This window comes from Talpa europaea (assembly GCF_964194135.1).
Source record: "Talpa europaea genome assembly, chromosome: 10".
Taxonomy (NCBI): Eukaryota; Metazoa; Chordata; class Mammalia; order Eulipotyphla; family Talpidae; genus Talpa; species Talpa europaea.
In genome coordinates this window covers 31,691,731-31,714,214 of record NC_140077.1, presented here as the reverse complement: position 1 = coordinate 31,714,214, position 22,484 = coordinate 31,691,731, and the positions used below count along the sequence as shown (strand labels likewise).

Below are 22,484 nucleotides of genomic sequence, written 5' to 3'. Positions count from 1 at the left end.
GGAGCAGCCGGGGATTGAACCGGCGCCGCAGAGGCCGCGGGCAGCTTTGCAACCCAGCGCTCTACCGCTGCGCCACCGGGGAGGCCTGGATACTCATTCTTTAGGTGCTTGAAAGCAGTTCTATGAAAGGCTGTGTGTTTATCCAAAAATAACTAAACTCAGGGACTCATACAACTATTTGTATACAAACATTCATGGCATTATTCACAATACCCAAAACATGGAAATAATCCAAGTGTCTACCAACAAATGCATAAACAAAATGTTGTGTGTATATAACCATGTAATATTATTTGTCTAGAAAAAAAGAATGAAATGCTTTTATATGCTAGAATATGGATGGACCTTTACAACATTATACTTAATGAAATAAGCCAGAGAGAGACAAACAAGGTATCATTCCACTTATATGACATACTTAGAATAGGCAAATTCATAGAGACAGAAAGTAGAATAGCATATAGTAGGGGTTGAGGGAGACAGGGGGAGTAATGATTTAATGGGTAGAGTTTGTGTCAAAGATAACAAAAAAAACTGGAGGTATAGATAACAGTGATGGATACCCAACATTAATAATACATTTTATGGGGAACTCCCCAGTGGCACAAGGGGTTAAGTCTCAGCACTACGAAGCAAACAGCAGCCACTGCAGCTCCAATTCCATCCCCAGGCAGGGAGCTAACCCACATGGGGCAGTAGACCTCTCCTGTCTCACCCTCTGCTCCCCTCAGCAGTATATTTCAGTCAGTCCACCTGTTGTTCTGCTCCCCATTCTGTCTCTGGTGAATCCTCTCGCACCCCCGCACCTCTGGCCTACACCCCAGCTCTTGTATGCATAAATAATTAAAAAAAAAAGAATGTATTTTATGTACTTTTGCATATCACAAACATAATGTACATTTTACAATTAAAAAATGGTTTCAATATTTAAAACTTACACTTATCTTTGAAAGACAAATTGTAATTGTCATGATGTTTGTAACTTTTAGAAGAGAAATTGAGTTGAGCCCTCTGGTCCTCCCTGGTGGCACAATGTGTTTTGGGAGGATACATAATTTGCATACTATGATGATTAAAGATTGTGAGAAGATATATATTTTAACAACCTCTGCTTCTGTGGAAGGGAGTTTTCACTTTCAACAAGAGTTCATGACTATCAGAGGCATCAAAAAAGCACATTTTCCTCAGTCGATCAATTTTACTTAACAATTTGAAAGTATTCAAGTGAAAAAGCATTTCAACTGGCAATTTAAAGCATTTTTATAGGGGCCTCCTTGGTGGCACAAGGGTTAAAGTCCTAGTGCTGCCAAGCTATTACCAGCTACTACATCGTGAGATCCATCCCTGGCCAGGGAACTAACCCATGTGGTACAGCAGACCTCTCCTCTCCTGTCTTACCTGCTGCTCCCCTCAGCAGTGTATTTTCAGTAGAGCTGCCTGTTCTGCTCCCCACTCTGTCTCTGGTGAATTCTCACCCCCACCCCACAGTTCTGGCCTACACCTCAGTTCTTATATACATAAATAAATAAAATATAAATCTTTAAAAAAAAAAAAAAAGAGTTGAGCCCTCTGATAAGAAATAGAACAAATCATTAATTGTGATGTACTTACCCGTTTGGGGCCACTAAAAATCTTTCTGGTATTTTCCTTTGATTTATCTCCTTGTTTATTTGTGGGCTTCTTCACACTTTCAGGCACACCAGGCAAGTCCTCTGTAAAATCCAAGTTTTCTGAAATGGTAATCAAAACTAGCTAGCTTTTCAAATTATCTACCAGACAACCTAAGAATACAGTTGTGGAACAGGCATATTGTGAGGAGAAAATAAAGGACCAGTAGTTGCCAAAATACTCCCAACAATTTTAAGTCTCATTTTACCATTCTTTACCTCTGGCTGTCTTCCCCAACCAAGAAAAAAAATCGGAAACTTTATTGCTGTGTATGTGTTCTAGTTTTTGTGTAAATGGCAAAATCAATTCTTTTCCAAAATAATTTATTCTTCAAAGTTCACATTACTGCTAGATTTTTAGTATACAATATGGGTTGGTGTGTACAAACACACACACCCCCCTTTAACATCGACCTGTAACATTTTTCTAGAATTTAAATACAATGATTAATGTTGACCTTCGAAGAAAGCCTGAGCATTCATCTACAAACACAATTTAAAAAACAACAACAAACGCTACTTTTGGCAAAAGATATAAAATGACCCAGTGCAATGTATTTAATGACTTATATGAGTCTTCACACAAACCAAAGGACTAATTATCAAATGGCTATATTTTTTTACTCTAAACAAAAATAGAGAAATTTTCTCAATCCCAAACCTTAAAAATGTTTGCTGCTTCATATATATTAAGACTCAAATTTCTACTCTGGATATCAAATACTCTAATTTTTAAATTTATTTGGCACCAAATTGAAGCTTTTGAAAAGAAGCTAATGATTTCACATTTTAAAGTTTAAAAGATCACTTTACCCCAATATAAAAATTTTAGCCACAGATTTTTCAATGTAGACCAGGATAACTTGTTATCAAGATTAGCATAAGAGCTAAGTAGAATAGGAGCACAGGTTTCATTCCTGGTTACTTATCCTCCTCCTGAGAAAGCAGCCTTAAAATTGTCAGGCAGGTCTGAAGTTGCTAGCAAAACTACTACAAATTCCAGTATTCCAGAAGAGAGTCAAGACAGCATTAGTGAATTCTGAAAATATCGTCCTTCTAATTTAGTTTTTGCAATAGGGAATAAAGGTTAAGTTGCTAAGGGCTAACCTTGTATAATTCTAGTTTTGAAGGTAAGAATGATTCTAATCTTGCAAAACTATTTTTATGCCAAATAAAGCAAAATGCTATGTAGTCTCAAGTATGACTTACATTTAAGACTGTGCGTGTAAGAACACTACTATAATTCTAATTTGCTATGACACTCCTGTGATCCTGAGAGGACAAAAACTTTATTTAACAAGTAAACCCATACAAAAATACTCTACTTTGGACTAAGGATAAATAACTAAAGCTCCTATGGCCCCAGAGGATTTCACATATTCTTCCTCATTCATATAGCCGTCCTCAGGTATGACTTAATTATGGCAAATCTAAGCTATATCTTTCATCTCTCACAGAGAAGACAGTCAACTCCTTCAGGACCATTACTGGTCCTACTATCCTTTCACTATTAAGAGTGAATAAAAGACTTAACCAGCACTTTCTAATGCTATTAATCAATTAAAGAGAATGATTCATAAGATCGAGATTTAATCTCAACTTTAAACTGAAGACTTCTTGAGATGCTTTTTAACATTTAGCAGTTCATTCACTGAAAAAAAGTCAAAGAATTTTTACTAATTTTAATTTCCTAATATAGCCCTCATTACAACCATCAGTTCTAATCATCTAAAAATCTATCCTATGTCTCCACTGCATTTAGATTTTCAAAGCTAAAACCTCAGTATGTTTGGGCTTCCCTGGTGGTCTATGGGTTAAGTCTTAGCGCTATCACCACTACAGCCCCAGTTTGATCCCATAAATTCAATCCCTGGCCAGGGAGCTATTCTACATATGGCGCAGAAGACCTTTCCTGTCTCACCCACTGCTCCCATTAGCAGCGTATTTCAGTAAATTTGCCTGTTCTGCAACCCACTCTGTCTCTGGTGAATCCTGTTACCGCCCCCACCTCTGGCCTACACCTCAGTTCTTCTACACAAAAAAAAAAAACTCAGTATGTTTGATACACACACACACACCAGAAAATCCATATATGAAGACTCCTCAGTCTACACAATGGTTCCTTATTAGGGTAGAACTTGATTAACATTTTAAAAATTGTATCTTTGATAATTTGTGACTCTGAATAGGTATACGTCTATTAAAATTAAACAGAACAAGCTGAAATCTAAGTCTCTGTTGATTTAAGCCAGAAAAACATAATTATTTAAAATTAAAAAAATTAAAGTCTTACCTGCATTATTAGTATTAGACTGAATGTCCTGGGAATTATCATTGCTTTCTGGAGGAGGCTGCAGGGAGGGTGATGGGGCTGTTTTAGTTCGTTTTTTGTTTGTCTTTCTCTCCACTTGACAATCATCATCATCATCATCTTCACTTTCACTGAGATCATCAAAGCCAAAATACTTAATTTTGTAATTAGAACTCCCAGAACCTCCTTCATCACCTCCTGTCTCATCATGATCTTCAAAACCAAAAAATTCAAGTTTAACATCCTTTTTGGATTTAGTATTACTAGGTCGAAATCTAGTAGTGGTCTTAGAAGTTGCAATATCTGCCTTTTTTCTCAGACGTCCAGCTTCTCCTAAATCTGCAGGAGTTGATGCAGTAAATTCATCCATGCTGCGTTCCATAGTATCCTGTATGGTAACATTACAAACTGACAAGCAAGATGGATGCAAAACAGTGTAATCTCTAGTCCGTCCAACCGTCCCTCTAAAACTGGTCCCACAACTTACACTGCCTTTCTTTGCCTGATTCAGGCCATCTTTACTTGATTCACTGTTTGCTTTGGCTAAGGCCTGACTGGTGCCGTCCATTAGCTTATCAAAATTTGATGCTCCTTGTGAGGGTTTTGCTTTATTAGCCCTACAGTACGTCCTACAGTTGCTTGGCCTAAGAACACTTTGCATGATGTCTTCCTCAATGGCTTCATTTAGATTTTCCAACCGATTTTTAAAATCCTCATCCTTCATCTCCAAAAGAGGATCATTATCCAAACTTAAAATACAACCTTCTGATCTGATATCTTCAAAATCATTATCCCATTCATATATACCAGTTCTTATAGATCCCTTAACTGGAGATATTTCTGATGGAGATTCTGATCTTTTTCCAAGTTGGGAGTTCCAAGTATCATTTGTTTCTTTGATTTCATCAGTTTTGTGTCCAGAAGTCACTGTAGTTGTTGCACTGGGTTTCTTGGTACTGTCTTCGGCATTTTTGTAAATATGGTGACTGTTCTTTTCATGTTCTTCACTAAAATTCTCCACTTTTTCTATAAAAATGAAAAAAGAAGTCGAAGGATAAAAACATGAGTGACATCCATGTAAAAGTTAACAAAAATTAGGAATAATTGGCCAGAAGTATAGAATCAATCTTGAAATAATAGCACTAATTTTAAAGTGTGCAGAAATTACTGTTTACACATCTGAAAATTTTCCTTTCCACCATTCAGTATATACAGCTCTCAGATCTTCTAGCATGACCTCTCCCTAGGCACCCCAGTGCCCTAATATTGTTATCCTAAACATAAGAGATTTCAGCAGTATTTAAAGCAACTCCATCAATTCAAAATGAGAATGTTCAGAAACAGAAATGTTATGGGTTTCTCAAATAAAAATGCTTAAATTAAAAATTATTTAGATCCTAAACACTGTAACACAACAAATGAAAACATTCTGGCAATATTTATTTTTCTGGGCTAGGGCTGCCCATAGGCTGCGCATACCAGTTCTATCTAGAAAGCTGTCCCTGGTTCAGATTTCATTAGCTATTATTTCTTTCCTCTAATCCTTTCTTGTATTTCTAAATACCACATAATTTCAATATTTTTTTATTTTTAGCAGTGACTCTGATGCTAGGTAGCCACAATAGCTATTCACGCATATTAATCAAAAGTAAATCAAATATAATAAATATAATAAATAAATAAATAAAAACATGCCTCTGTAAAAAAAAAAAACTATTTAAAAAAAAGGAAAAAAAAAGTAAATCTTAAACTGCTTATTCACATGTTCTTGAAGAATTCACTTCTGCAGTCTTCCATCATTAGAAACATTTAACCTTTCTGAGACAGAAATATGATTCAAATTGGTGGTATGATTAATTCTTCCAGCACTTACTGGTAAAACAAAACAAAACAAAACACTGGTAAAATACTTATATAAAACAAAAAAATTACTTTAAAAAGGTATACCCACATTTGGGCCTCTCTTGTGGTGCAAGGAGTTAAGTCAGCACCGTCAAGCTATTACCAGCCACTGCAGCATGAATTCCATCCCTGGCCAGGGAGCTGACCCACATGGTGCAGCAGACCTCTCCTGTCTGGCCCGCTGCTCCCCTCAGCAATGTATTTCAGCAGATTTACAGATCTGCCTGTTCTGCTCCCCACTGTCTCTGGTGAATCCTCTCACCCCTCTCCCCACACTTCTGGCCTGCACCCCAGTTCTTGCATGCAGAAATAAATCTTTAAAATAAAAAAGGGTATACCCACATTTAAGCAAAGTCATTTACAACCTTCAATTAACAAAACATCAAATACAGACAAAGGAAATGCTTTACCATAAAGTTACTGTGTAATTTTTAAATGTCCAATGGGTTTAAACCTAATTTAATATGTTAAGATTTGTTATCTGCTTACCTTTAGAAATCATCCAATTTACAGATATACCTGTTTCTTTTTTTTAAGATTTATTTATATTATTTATGCACACAAGAACTGGGGTACAGGCTAGAGGTACAGAGGGTGAGAGGGTTCACCAGAGACAGTGGGGAGCAGAACAGATATACTGAAATACACTGCTGAGGGGAGCAGCAGACCAGACAGGAGAGGCCTGCTGCTCCATGTGGGTTAGCTCCCTGTCTGGGGATCAAACTCATGCCACAGTGGATTGATGATAACTTGACAGTGCAGAAATATAACCCCTGTATCGCCAGGGAGGCCCTACCTGTTTATATTCTTAGATTTAATCTTGGAAGTGTGAATCACAGGGTCTCCCTGGTGGCATAAGGGGATAAGCACAGGACCGTGAAGCTATCCGCAGCCTCTGTATCATGAGTTCGATTCCCTAACCAGCCAGGGAAGTGACCAGATGGTGTAGCAGACCACTCCTGTCTGGCCTGCTGCTCTCCTCGGCAGTGTATTTAAGTCAGTCTGCCTGTTGTGCTCCCCATTCTGTCTCTAGTGAATCCTCTCTCACACACACAGACCCCCGCACCTCTAGCCTGTACCCCAATTCTTGTATGCATAATTTTTTTTTAAAAAGCGCAACTCACTAAACCATAAGATACTAAAAATAGCTAAAAATTACAAGCTGCCTGGCATCTTATAACTTAAGGTAGAAACAAAGTGTAAAACCAAACCTAAAAAAATACCAGCACTGCTTTTATAACAAATGGAAAGAACACCGGTAGCCAAGTCCTGAGACCTCTGCTGCTCTGGTTAAACTAGCTTTTAGTAGCTTAGACAAGACTCTTAAATTTGGGAGTTTTCCTGAGGGCCTCAACTTCCTCACTGCTCAAAATGGAAGCCACTACCTAGACTATTCTATACACCCCTGTCGAAGGAATTATTATGAACAAATGACAATGGGAAAGCTTAGTATGCTTAGCTGCACAGAGAGCAGTTAATGAGATAGCATTAAAAACTATAGTACTTCATTTTTACATCCTACTATCTTTTTCTTCTTTTAAAAAGATTTATTAATTTATGCAAACAGGAGCTGAAGTATAGGCCAGAGGTGCGGGGGTTGGGGGATAAGAGGATTCACCAGAGACAGAGTGGGGAGCAGAGTAAGTGGATTGACTGAAATACATTGCTAAGGGAGCAGCGGGCCAGACAGAAGAGGTTGGCAGTACCATGTGGATCAGTCAGCTCCTTGGCCTGGGATCTAACTCCTGCTGCAGTGGCTGCTGATAGCTTCACAGTGCTGAGACTTAACTCCTTATGCCACCAGGGAGGCCCACATACTACTTACTACCTTAAAGTCACAGAATGCCGCAGCAACATGAAGAGGAAAAAAAAAAATTAATTAGGGCCTCCCCTGGTGGCGCAACAGTTGAGTGCTGGGCTGCGAGGCTGCCCGTGGCTTCTGCGGCACAGGTTCCATCCCTGGCCGCCGGCAAGGGTCCCACATGGCACGACAGACCTCTCCTGCTGCGCCCACTGCGCCCCTCAGCAGTGTATTTTGTCAGTCTGCCTGTTCTGTTCCCCATTCTGGCTCTGGTGAATTCTCTTACCCTCCCGCGCTTCTGACTGTACCCAGTGCTTGTATAAATGAATAAATAAATCTTTCTTTAAAAATTAATTAAAATAAAGTGAAAATCAAAATCAACAAGCAACTATAAACAAGAGACATTCTGCTGGGAGGGAGAAGGGAGTAGGATCAAAACAGGGGTGGGAAGAACACAAGGGACTATGGTAATGGTACACAGGTGAACTGGTGGTGGGAATTTCACGGGGACTATAACTGAGATGAGAAAGCATACACTGTACAAAAATGAAAAATGATATAAAAAATATAAAAAACAAGTCACAGAATGTTTGACTATTTCTAACTGTTATATATAATGAAATTCTTCTGGGCCTCCCTGGTGGTGCAAGGGGTTAAGATGCAACCGGCCAGGGAGTTACCCACATGGCTCAGCAGACCTCTCCTGCCTCGCCCACTGCTCCCCTGAGCAGTGGATTTCAGTCAATCCATCTGTTCTGTTCCCCACTCTGTCTCTGGTGAATCCTCTCAACCCCCACACCTCTGGCCTGTACCCCAGTTCTTGTATGCATAAATAAATTTTAAAAAATAAAATTCTTCTGACTGACCATGTATTTTAAAATGTCTACAAGCTTTACTTTTTACTCCCATTTCCCCTAAAATCAAAGTCCACATTACGTATAGTTATTCTCATCTGTAGGTTGCCTTTCATACAATGTTCAATCTTGTGAGTTTATTTTGTAAATGTGTTTTCTGTGCAAAGAGTAATAAAGAGCAATATAAAAATAAGTGTTTTAACTAAGTTATACCATTAGCAAGTATAATCTATACATGCATTCAGTTATTATATGGCCTTAGCAGATAAACTATAATTAAAATATATTATGTATTTTTAGAGCATCCCCTGGTGGCGCAGGTGGCTGAGCGCAGCGCTGTGAAGCTGTCCGCAGCCTCTGCAGCGCAGGTTTGATCCCAGCTAGCCAGCGAGAATCCCACATGGAGCAGCAGACCTCTCCTGTCTCACCCGCTGCTCCCCTCAGCAGTGTATTTTGTCAGTCCGCCTGTTCTGTTCCCTGCTCTGTCTCTGGTGAATCCTCTCACCCTCCCGCACATCTGGCCTGTACCCTGGTTCTTGTATGCATGAATAAATCAATTTAAAAAAAATTGGTATTTTAAAAAATATATACACACACACACGTATTATGTATTCTTACGGCCTCCCTGGTGGCACAGGGGTTAAAGTCTCAAAGTTATCATGGTAATGCTATCCACTCGGCATGAGTTTGATCCCAGACCAGGGAGCTGACCCACATGGCACAGCAGACCTCTCCCATCTCACCCACTGTCACTGTTCCCCCTCGGCAGTATATTTCAGTAGATTTGCCTGTTCTGCTCCCTACTCTGTCTACAGTGAATCCTCTCACCTCCGGTACCTCTGGCCTACACCTTAGTTCTTGTGTGCATAAATAAAATCATTTTTTTAAGATTTATTTATTATGCACAGAAGAACTGGGGTGTAAGCCAGAGGTGCAGGGGAGGAGGAGTGAGAGGATTCACAAGAGTGAGTGAGGAGCAGAACAGGCAGATCTACTGAAATACATTGCTGAGGGGAACAGTAGGTGAGACCGGAGAGGTCTGCTGCGCCATGTGGGACGCTCCCTGGCCGGGGATTGAAGTCATATTGCAGTGGCTGGTGACAGCTTCACAGCACTGTCTTTAATCCCTGTGCCACCAGGGAGGCCCAATAAAATCATTTTTTTTAAGTAAATAAAGTATATTATGTATTTTTAAACTTTTGAATCACTTTACAAAGAGTTCTGCATAAAAGAGTTCTCCTGTCCTATTTCTTCACAACAGTATTCTTACAAAATAGTTTCTATATCACTCATCATTTAGCTCTCCAAGAGTCTTAATTATGCCTTCAGAAGAGCAAGGTTATCTTATCCTAAAATGCAGAACAGCAAGTACTTTCAACTGCCCTCCTCCCTCAAACATCCCAGCTTCCCAGTTCCAGACAGACCCACTGAACATTTCAAAACATCAAGTATAGTCTTGGACCACAGATATACAAGGGTAGTCCCAATGGGCTATATCATAGAGTCTAGGTGTACAGCAGGCTACATCACCTATGTTTGTGTTAATTATACTCTATGGTGTTCCACAATGCCAAAATTGCTTAACTACCCCAAACCCCTATCATTAAATATGACTATATAAAAACTAAAAAAGGAGAAAGGGGGGAAAATGAGTTATTTTCTTACATTTAATCCATTTTAATCTAAACTGACTATATAAGAAAAACATATTTCTAGAAAAGATAACAGTTTGAGTTAAAAGAATGAATGCCAGATCTGCACATTACTGGTTAGTAACTTTGGACAAGTTACCTCCTAAGAAGTTTCCTTTCTTCATCTGAAAATAAGAGCTAATAACATCAAAGTCATAGGCAGGTTGAACATATAAAAAATAAAGGTATTTTGCAGGTTATAGAGCATCACACAAATGCAAATTATCATAATCATTACAACTTTATTAGAGTACAGGCTATATTTTTAATTATCTTTCAGTAAGATTCATAGAGGAAACTAATATAAATTCATCAACACTCCTTTAGACCCTGTATCTATCAGCTTCCTAAAAGGAATATAAAACCATATTCTGGGGCCTCCCCTGGTGGCGCAGCGGTTGAGCGCTGGGCTGCGAAGCTGCCCGCAGCTTCTGCAGCGCCGGTTCGATCCCCAGCTACCAGCAAGGGTCCCACATGGCGTGCAGACCTCTCCTGCCGCGCCCGCTGCTCCCCTCAGCAGTGTACTTCGTCCATCTGCCTGTTCTATTCCCCGCTCTGGCTCTGGTGAATTCTCTCACCCTCCCATGCTTCTGACTGTACCCAGTGCTTGTATAAATAAATAAATAAATCTTAAAAAAAAAAAATACTCTAAGGCCTAATGCTCAAGTTAGAGAGCAAAGACTGAGTATGTAGAAAATTCTCAATATGAAACTTGGTCCAGTACCATCTGCAACCAGATGCTTAATAAACATTACTAGATTTTAGTATCACTAGACTGGCATGCAATCCTTTGAATGAGATAACATATAAGGGAGGAAATTTAGCATAATGAAAAATACAAAGAATGTGGAGTTGAACTAGGCATTTAAGCCAATAGCCAGATGTGTAAAAATTAGACAATTAATATTACTTCCTTAAGCCTCTTCTTGTTTTATCTAAAAAAAAAAAAAAGAAAGAAAGAAAGAAAGAAAGAAAGGGCCTCCCCAGTGGCGCAGCGGTTGAGCGCTGGCTTGCGAAGCTGCCCGCAGCCTCTGCGGCGCCGGTTCAATCCCCGGCTGCTCCCAGACCACCGGAGGAGGGTCCCACATGGCGCGCAGACCTCCTGCCGCCCGCTGCTCCCCTCAGCAGTGTGCTTCGGTCCTTCTGCCTGCTCTGCTCCCCGTTCTGGCTCTGGTGAATTCTCTCACCCTCCCGCGCTTCTGACTGTACCCAGTGCTTGTACAAACAAAGCAAATAAATAAATACATAAATAAAAAAAAAGCCTCTATAAAAAAAGAAAAAACATAAAATAAGCTCACATAAAAGATTAAATGCCCTTGTCCTTAAGAATTCCTCATTTATATATATTTTTTAAAGATTTATTGATTTATTTATACAAGCACTGGGTACAGTCAGAAGCGCAGGAGGGTGAGAGAATTCACCAGAGCCAGAGTGGGGAGCAGAACAGGCAGACTGACAAAATACACTGCTGAGGGGAGCAGTGGGCGTGGCAGCAGAGGTCTGTCATGCCATGTGGGACCCTCGCCAGCAGCCGGGGATCAAACCGGCGCTGCTGAGGACACAGGCAGCTTCGCCAGCCCAGTGCTCAACCGCTACGCCACCAGGGGAGGCCCAAGGATTCCTCATTTTTAAAAGAAATAAATGGTTCTCTTAAAAATAAGAATACAAACTTTATAATATAAGCATATACAGTTTTATAAAGGAGAATATACAGGTGAGATGATGTAAGGCTTTTTTAAAAAAAGATTTGTTTTATTTATTTATGCATGCAAGAATTGGGGTATAGGCCAGAGATGCAACGGGTAAGAGGATACACCAGAGAGAGAGTGGGGAGCAGAAGAGGCAGATCTACTGAAATATACTGATGAGGGGAGCAGTGGGAGAGACAGGAGAGGTCTGCTGCCCCATGTGGGTCAGCCCCATGGCCTGGTATGGAACTCATGCAGCAACGGCTGGTGAACGCTTCATAGCAATGAGACTTTAACCCCTGTACCATCAGAGGCCTGATTTAAGGCTTCTACAAATGAAGTGATTCGTATTTAAAAAGTGGTAATGGGGTTTTAAAATATATACTACATGAACCAAAGATTTAAACATGGAAAAACAAACGAAATACATATCATAAAAGGAAAATTTTTTTCCTCAACCCACCCCAGAAAATTTTTTTTTATTTTTTTTTTAAGATTTATTTATTTATGCATACAAGAGCTGGGGTACAGGACAGAGATGCAGGAGGGTGAGAGGATTCACCAGAGGCAGAGTGGGGAGCAGAACAGGCAGACTAGCTGAAACACATTGCTGAGGGGAGCAGCGGGCGAGACAGGAGAGGTCTGCTTCACCATGTGGTTTTCTCTCAGGCCGGCTGGGAATCGAACTTGTGCTACAGAGGCTGCGGATTGCTTCACAGTGCAGTGCTTAACCCCATGTGCCACCAAGGAGGACCCCCAGAAAAATTTTTAATTTATACATTACTCTGGAATGGGGAAGTTCTTTCTCAAAATCAAGACCCATAATCCATATTTATTTATATGAAATCTAAAATTTCACCACGACAAATGCAAAAGGCCTGTTAAGAGAGTGCAAAGCAGGGCCTCCCCGGTAGCGCAGCAGTTGAGCGCTGGGTTGCGAAGCTGCCCGCAGCTTCTGCAGCACCTGTCAATCCCCGGCATGGCACGCAGACCTCTCCTGCCGCCCGCTGCTCCCCTCAGCAGTGTACTTCGGTCCTTCTGCCTGCTCTGCTCCCCGCTCTGGTGAATTCTCTCACCCTCCCTGGCTTCTGACTGTACCCAGTGCTTGTATAAATAAATAAATAAATCTTTAAAAAAAAAAAAGTGCAAAGCAGAGACTCAGAAAATGTCTGTAATAAATGTATCTGAAAAAAGATTTGTATCCAGAATCAATCAAGTTCAATGAGTAAATAAACAACCCAATAAAAAATCAAAAATTTGAACAGGCATCACCAAAGAAACCATACTGTTATTAAATAAGCACATCAAAAGTATTTATCATGTGTCATTAGGGAAATACAAAAGACTAATTTCTTTACTGTGTTATGAACTCTTACACATCAATATGTCCCAGAAGAAGAAACTAAAGAGACAAAGGCAATAACAAAAACAGAAGTAACTTTTGAAAAAGATAATTTCACTCACAATTAAAATCAAAGCAGGAGTCTCCCTGGTGACACAGGGGTTAAAGTCTCAGCACTATCAAGCTATTTCCAGCCACTTCAGCGTCCATTCAATCCCTGGCCAGGGAGCTAACCCACATGGTGCAGCAGACCTCTCCTGTCTGGCCCGCTACTCCCCTCAGCAGTGTATTCCAGTAGATCTGCTGGCTCTGCTCCCCACTCTGTCTCTGGTGCATCCTCACCCTCACACCGCTAGTCTATATCCCAGTTCTTGTATGCATAAATATATAAAAATAAATCTTTAAAAAAAATAAAAATAACAACATACAATATTGCATGTCAATTACATCCCAATCAAGCTGACAAAAAATTAAAACAAAGCTAAACTACACTTATAAGCACTTAATATGTGTCTGGCACTGTTCAAAATATTTTTCATCTACTAATTTATTTGATCTCATAGCAACCATCTGAAGTGTATACTATCACGAGTTCACAAGCCCTTCTCCACAATTTCAACATCCAAAAAGCTCTGAAAATTTTAAGTTTTCTCACAATGCATTTTGAACCTAAATGAGGTTTTATAGCATTTACCCTCTTCGGATCATTTTTGGGTCATTTTTTTCCTTCAGGAAATAGTCTCCTTGATTACAGCAAGCCACACTAGACCAGACCCTGGTGGTGGTAAGGGGAAAAACATACTTTGTAAATTTCAAGACAAATTTGACACCAAAGGTTTTAAGTAGATAAAAGTAAACCTGTATCCATCCCATCCTGCACATGAAGGATAGTAACTTAAGTTACTGGTTGACAGTCAGAGTTAACTGGTGTTTATTGTCTGAAAAATAAAGCAGGGGCCTCCTCGGTGGCACAGGGATTAAAGAAAACGCTATCAACTATCACCAACCACGGCAGCACAAGTTCAAACCCCGGCTGGCCAAGGAGCTTAATATGAGGCAGCAGACCTCTCCTCCCTCACCCGTTGTTCCCCTCAGCAGTGTATTTCAGTAGATTTCCCCGTTGTGCTCCCCACTCTCTTTGGTGAATCCTCTCATCCCCCACACCTAGGTCTTACACCCCAGTTCTTGTATGCATAAATAAATCTTAAAAAAATAATTAAAAATAAAGCAACAGGGTCTCCCTGGTGGCACAAGGGGTAAGACACAACCTATGAAGCTAACGGCAGCTACTGTAGCAGGAGTTCGATCCCTAGCCAGGGAGCAACCCACATGGCACAGCAGACCTCTCCTGACTCGCCCACTGCTCCCCTCAGCAGTGTATTTCAGTCAATCCACCTGTTCTGTTTCCCACTCTTGTCTCTGGTGAATCCTCTCACCGCCCCCCGCCCACACACACACCTCTGGCCTTAATAACCCCATTCTTGTATGCACAAATAAATAAATCTTAAAAAAAAAAATAAAGCAACAATGGAAGCAATCCAAAAGTGTGACATCAACCAAGAACTAGTTAAGAAATTTACAGCATGTATAGAAATTGACAGACCATGGAGTATTTTAAATACTCCATGCAAGTATTTTAAATACTCTCTGCAAGTATTTTAAATAAAGGGAGAAAGGTCTAAATACATTAAGTGAAATCACAAGCAAGGTACAAAACAGCAAATTATCAGTCTAAGGATTTAATACACACATGTAGAGCCTCCCTGGTGGTCTAGAGGTTAAGTCTCAGCACTCTCACCACTATGGTCTGAATTAGATCCTTGGCCAGAGAGCTAAAGCACACATGGAAGAGCAGACCTCTTCTGGCTTGCCCCATGCTTCCCTTAGCAGTGTATTTCAGTTGATCCACCTGTTCTGCTCCTCATGGAATCTGGTGAATCCGCTTACTGCCACTGTCCCCTCCGCCCCAGCACCTCTGGCCTACACCCCATTTCTTGTATGCATAAATAAAATTAAATCTTAGAAGTCAAAAAACCAACTATGTTTTAGAAGGTCTTTGTGTAACCCCAAAAATCTGTGTATTTTAGTTTGAAAAGTCAATTGCCACCTAGAGAGAACAACCTCCTTGGTATGAGGTGGCCCAGGGAAGTTGGCAGTAAGGCTGTGTTGATTTGGGGAAGGGAGAGGATTGAGTGGACTTGTACTGACTGCCTGGTGTATTGGGCCCAGCTGGGTAGTTTGCTGTTTGTCTTTAAACTTACATGTAAACTTTAGTTTTTGTGTTATAAAATACAAAAATGCTTTATTTTTTTGAACATTTTTATTTATTTATGCACACAAGAACTGGGGTGTAGTCCAAAGGTGTGGGAGGTAAGAGGATTAACCAAAGACAGAGTGAGGAGCAGAACAGGCAGCTCTACTGAAATACACTGCTAAGGGGAATAGTGGGAGAGGCAGTAGAGATCTGCTGGGCATCATGGATCGGCTTCCTGGCAGCAGTGGCTGGCAATAGCTTGATAGCTCTAAGATGTTAACCCCTGTGCCACCAAGAAGGCCCCTATAAAAATGCTTTAAATTGCCAGCTGAGGGCATCCCTGGTGGCGCAAGTGGTTAAGCAGCAGCCTATGAAACCGTCCATAGCCACTGCAGCACGAGTTCAATCCCCAGCCAGGGAGCTACCCACATGGCACAGCAGACCTCTCCTGTCTCGCCCACTGCTCCCCTCAGCAGTATATTTCAGTCACTCTGCCTGCTCTGTTCCCCACTCTGTCTCTGGTGAATCCTCTCACCCCCCACACCTCTGACCTGTACCCCAATTCTTGTATGTATAAATAATAAATAAATCTTTAAAAAAAAAAGAGTATAGTATTTATTTGGGGGGTTCAAGAGGGACACAAAGAAGAGTTTGTAGAGTGGCTGGCAAAACTATTTCTTGACATGGGTGGTGTTTTTTATTAATTGAATAAGCTAAACTTCTTTCTTTCTAGGTATTATATTGTGTGATTTTCTGTATCTTTTATTTTACAGAGAAAAAGGTTAAATCACTAGATACTTAAGTTGCAATTTAGTTTTATTTTTAAAAGTCAATATTTACAGGAAATATTTTATAGAAAATTATGTTCTCTGCAAGTATTTTAAAATCAATATATTCATGATCAGTAATCCCACACCAAATGAAATGAGGACATGTCCACATAAATGTGAATGTTTGTTTATATCAGCTTCATTCATAATTGCCATATATCCTTCAATTAGTGAAATGGATTGTGGTACATACACACGACTGAATACTACTTAGCAAAAAGAATGAACTCATGACACATGCAACAACATGGAATGCTTTTAAAAGTATCATGCTAGGCCCTCCCGGATGGCGCAGCAGGTTGAGTGCTGCGCTGTGGAGCTGTCCGCAGGCTCTGCAGCGCGGGTTCAAGGCCAGCCAGGGAGCAACCCACACGGCGCAGCAGACCTCTCCTGTCTCACCCACTGCTCCCCTCAGCAGTATATTTCAGTCAGTCTGCCTGTTCTCTTCCCATTCTGTCTCTGGTGAATCCTCTCACCCCCCCATCTCTGGCCTGTACCCCAACTCTTGTATGCATAAATAAATCTCTTCCAAAAAAAAAAAAAAAAACCCCCAATGCTTGCTTTGCAGTACTCGTTTTTGTTGACTCTGCTGCAGAGTTCCAATTCAGTTGATCCATCATAAAAACACTTTTCTGCTGCCTTCTATAAAATATCACTAACTTAAATAACATTCAGGTGCTTTAGTTGCTTTTCCTCTATTTCTTTATTTTTCTTCATCATTACACAAGTCAAGTTCTTCAGAACGCAATACTTTTTCCTCTTATGTGCACCTTAATTTCTTCTACTCCTCCACTTTCAAGTAACATACACTTAATTGCTAGTTAATCACCTCCAACCAAGATTTCTTATTTAAATTCTATACTACTATCTCTTTGAACCTAGCCCACAAACACTTCTAACAGTTGTTCATCATGACCAGCAGAAGTCAATGGCTCTATTCCTAGAAGGCAGAAACTTCTACAGTTTTCTTGTACTGTCCCTGTCTGGTGTTCAACGTGAATCTGAGAAGAAAGTTGGTGGTGGTCACCTATATTTTTGATATTGCTCAAACCTTGAGAATGACCTTTTTCATTCACTAAGATATCTGTTAAACATTAAGTTCTACTCTGAAACAAAATTAATTTACTTAAAATTACAATGTAATAATTTGCATGTTAAATTACCATTTGTGTACAGAACAAAAAATGTTCAAGATACTTATTACCTGTAAAAAAAAAAAATGACAGCTTTATTCACCTAGTATTTTAAGTAGTTCAGTCACCATTTTATTTTGTTAAAAAAATTATTTAAATAGGGCCTCCCTGGTGGCGCAATGGTTAAGATGCAACCTATGAAGCTATCCGCAGCCTCTGCAGCACCCAGCCAGCCAGGGAGCAATCCACATGGAGCAGCAAACCTCTCCTGACTTGCCCCACTGCTCCCAAAGCAGTGTGTTTCAGTAGATTCACCTGTCTGTTCCCCACTTTATCTCTTGTATGCATAAATAAATCTTTTTAAAAAATTATTTAAATAGAGGCAAGAGGGAATCCATAATTTGTTCCATGTCAAAGTTATTTCCAATACTAAAGTGAAAACTGATCATACAGTGGCAGTCTTATTTTAAATATAAAAACACTAGTCTCACTCACATCAGAATATAACGGCACTTTATGAAAAGAACCCTATAGATATCTCAGTTCTCCCACTAACAGTGTAAGCTATTCAATCTTTCTGAATTGTGTTTTACCCTCTATAAATTGGGAATAAAGCCTGCCTTACATACTTGTGATTAAGAATCAATAGATATATAAAAGTAACGTAATAATAGGTCTCTTATCTATTTCTCTTAACTCCTGCTGATACTGTACTTTCAGAATTTAATAACTCACATTAATCACCTGAACTTTATCCAATGATTAGGGGACAATCTCATCTCAGCTCACATATTCCTTGCCTAATTAAAGCTTTCATTTCCCTTTCTAAAAATCATCTTCAATTCTAAATCAAACCTCTTAATTCTCTGACAATAACATCTAACTTATACATATACAACAGCTTTAAGCAAAGGGAAAAAATTTACTGGCTACAAAACCAGTCATGCAAATTAAGAGCCTATGCCAGAGTTGTCTTTTAATATTTGGCAGGATATGAAGACTGAATCCCAGCTGGCTGGCAGGGTAAGTATGCCAAATAGAAATGTAAGTCTTTACACATGTTACTCTAGAGTACAGATTAAAAACCTGTAGCAGACAGCAGAAAGATGGAGACTAGAAGTAGTCTCACTCTTTTACCCCTAATGCACATAGCCCTGGAATTCCACACTATAAGGAATGCTCTGAGATCTCTCAAAAGGGTAAATCTTTACGTCCTGCTAGTAGTCCTTTTTAAATGGCACACCTGTTTGAGAACTCACTGGGTTTAATAGCAACTGTAACTAAATTATTTGCAGATAAAAAGATGAAATACTGACTCTGTCTTAAAATAATTCAAAAGGTAAAGGATAGGAGGCAGAGTAGTGTGTAGAATAAATGGAACAAGATGTGCCATATACACACATCTGCCTAAGATGGAAAGAGGATACATAGGGTTCTTTTAACATTCTATTTTCACGTGTCTAATCACTCCATAGTAATGGTTTTCTTCTTTTTCTTTTTAATTAAGTCAACCTTTCCCTGAAGTTGTCAGTCATAGTTGGTAATCTTGTTTCCAGATCCCTTAGCATCTATTTGGAAAGTACCAGCCACTTTACATTTTATCATGCTCTCATTCTGAGTTTCCTCTTCAAATCAGACACACTTTTAAAAAACATTATCAGGTATAAAATATTTATTTTTTTTTATTTTTTTTTATTTATTTATTTTTTTTTTTATAGAGGCATGCTTTATTTATTTGTTTGCTGGTTTGTTTGTTTGTTTTGTTTATACATGCACTGGGTACAGTCAGAAGCGCGGGAGGGTGAGAGAATTCACCAGAGCCAGAGCGGGGAGCAGAGCAGGCAGAAGGACCGAGGTACACTGCTGAGGGGAGCAGCGGGCGGCAGGAGAGGTCTGCACGCCATGTGGGACCCTCCTCTGGTGGCCAGGGAGCAGCCGGGGATCGAACCGGCGCCGCAGAGGCCGCGCGCAGTTTCGCAACCCAGCGCTCAACCGCTGCGCCACCGGGGAGGCCCAGGTATAAAATATTTAATAGAACCTAAAAATTAACTACATACTCCTCCCTATAAAGAGATGCCTGCTAAAACAATGCCAGGAGAGATGATATAAATTTGAGCTTGGATCAGCCCTCTTTACTGACAAAATACAATTCTACAGTGAAAATGGTCTCAATGAGCAGAAGATTCCACTGGAAAAATACAATGGAAATTGATTTGTATACCTCGAATAAGCTAATCACAGAATTTCTCAATGTTCTTGAATAAAATGCCTGGAAATGACCTGTACAGGATGTCTAAGACCTAAATAGATATTCAAGCATTTCTAATCTGAAGTTCAAAACTTTATTCTCAGAAGGATCTCAATTTCATTAAATGTAAAGAATCACTTTAAATTGTCAGAGACCCCCTTTATCAAAAATCTTAGGTTTGGGTTTCTAAATTTTGACTAAAATCTGAAGGCTATCTGAATGAGTAAAGGCAATGACTGTGACAGACACAATGCAAGAAAAGTGTCTAGGCACATTTCAGAGAGTCAAAAAGGAGCAACAAAGTACAGAAGGATCCCCAGAACTATAAACAATTTCCCTTCTTACCCTCAAGAGGGCTGCCAGGGCTTTTGCAACTCTAGGTGGTCAAGGGAGAGGAGGAAAAAAAAAAAAAAAAAGAGAGTATGTTACACCATTTCCTCCTACAAAGGATATCTTATAAAGGAAGGAGAGGGACAAGTTGTTCTTGAACATGATTTATCTACATTTTAATACACATTTTCTCTTCAAAACTCCATTTTTATGGAATGGTATCAGCCCCAGAATTAAAATTACAACTTAGTTACATTAGACCAGAAAGCTAACATCTCATCTGTACAGAAAGTTTCCAGTTCTCACAAACAATTTCAAATGGCAGTTTGGACATACATAGATGGAGCTATACAAGCAATTGTTGCCTATAAATATGGTAGCTTCAAAGTTCCTATTCCCTTTCTTCTTAAACATTCTTCCTATTGCTACATCTCTGCCTGGAATGATGTACTTGTCTGCAGGACAGCACTTAGAGAAGCCTATGTCTGCCTTCTTTGACCAATTTCACCACTGCTCAGCCTCATCTTCCTTTCTCCAGCCTATCTGCCCCATTTTCCAGATTAACTACCAACAGAAAGCAAGCATCAGCAGAACACTAAAACGCTGGATAACTGATGTGGAACAGCATTCCCAGAGTCTAGCACAGTGGAGGATACACAATAAGTGGCTCAACATGTTGAAAAACAATAAATGAATTTCATTCCAATTCTGCCACTAGCCAACCAAATCAAAATTAACTGCGAGGAACCAAGAGAAGGACAGTAACAACTAGCTCATCCTCTCATGTAAGGGTGAGAAGAAAAGTGAAAAATGTTCAGCATATTTATTGAAGCTATGCAAGACAGCCTTGTATAGTACTCTTTGAGGCACGTAAATTAAGGGCAAAGGACAAATTACTCTTAAGGATTCAGTACTAGGAAACGCTCATCTCATTTTTATTATCAATAACTATCCAAATCTTCCAGTAATAGAAATACTATGTAATCCTAACACAAGAGATATTTCTTTTTGGAACTGGAGCTTGAGATTTATAAAAACTGCTTCCAATCTTTCTGTAACAGTATTGTAATAGTATAGAAACAATGAAATCCAAGTTGGTTAAGTAAAATTTCACCCTTCACTGGTTTATTAAATCTTTTTAAAAATGATCTATAATCCCTAATAGTCATCATTCAGAAAGAAATCCCAAGTACATACAACAGTGTAGAATTTAACTAAGTGGCTTACACAATGCTCTCTTGGATCAGAATGAAGAAAATCAAAACTTACCTGAAGTCATTAATTTAGCACAGCTACCTTTGCTTGCATCATCTTCTAAAATACGGTTTGTGCTCTTTTCTTTCCCAAGCAAAGTATCCTCCAAATGTAAGCATTTATCAGATACAACACTGTCTTCACCCACCATATGACTAATTTTGCTATTAGCTTCAAGTACAGAAGTGATGTCTTCCAGCTGAGCAGCGTCACTAGATTCTGAATAAGAGGAACCCTTACCCTGGGCTAAATTCTTTGAAGAAACTGGTAGAGACTCATCATCACTATCAAATCCAAAAGGATCGCCAGTATTTTCTTCTTCCACCTTAGGTTTCTTCGGAATTTCTTGGATATCTGCTTTGAAATTGGGCCTCTTCTGCCCTAATTTAGCCATAAATGTGGTCTCTCCCCATTTTGTGCTAAGAGTGGTCCGTTTGTTGGAAAAGACTTCGTCAAATTTTGAACTGCCATTTCCTCCTTTCCTACTGTATGTTTTCCCAAATCTGGATGTCATTTTGACACCTGTTTCATATTCTCTGTGGGAAAAAGTAAAAAAAAAAACATAATCACTAAATTTTTAACAAGTATTAACAGCAAATATAAAAATAAGAACCTAAGGATTCTCCCCATGTGGCTTTTTAACATTCAAGACACAAATCTCTGACATGGTTAAATAAATATAAAGGGGGTTATAAAGACAGGCTCATTTTTTTTTACTCTATTTTCAATTACATGTCCGTTTTTTAGACATTGAGTACATATTCATTCATATGCTACTTATAAAGTAAGAAAGTGTATTGACCACTTTCTTACTAACTTATACAGCATCCACAAAGCCAAGTTACAGTGGAAGAGGGTTTTTTTTTTTAAGTTTCAAATGAACCGACTTATTCTCCTCATATACATCATTTTTCCCCTTAAAAAAATCTGAAGAATAGTTATCTCTAATATGAAATTAAGCACAAAATGTTAACTTTCAGGATTTCAAAAATGTCAATTAACTAAATCTAGTTCTCTGAAATTTCAGAGAAATTTCAAATTTATTCACAAGGGGAAAAACAATCAGAAAAGATGATGCTATTTTTTCATGTGTTACAACCCTCACTATTAACCCAACCTTAAGGATGATTCTTGGCCTAATATAATTTGAACTGTAACTTCAAAAATACTCCTTAGTTG

At 39.3% G+C, this 22,484-nt stretch overlaps 1 protein-coding gene across 2 annotated transcripts in view; it reads right to left on the bottom strand.

Annotated features, from left to right (window-relative positions):
• The window catches only part of WAPL (WAPL cohesin release factor), a gene marked incomplete at both ends in the record, with an annotated part of 58,915 nt that extends 37,081 nt beyond the window's left edge, over window positions 1-21,834 (bottom strand). The window contains 3 exons of one of the 2 annotated variants that reach the window (XM_084245660.1): window positions 1,612-1,730; window positions 3,961-5,004; window positions 21,321-21,834. In XM_084245660.1, coding sequence (XP_084101786.1) covers window positions 1,612-1,730; window positions 3,961-5,004; window positions 21,321-21,819 — 1,662 coding nt within the window. The remainder of the gene's footprint in view (window positions 1-1,611; window positions 1,731-3,960; window positions 5,005-21,320) is intronic. The other variant, XM_084245659.1, reaches the window with a different exon arrangement.
• Between the last annotated feature and the right edge of the window lie 650 nt (window positions 21,835-22,484).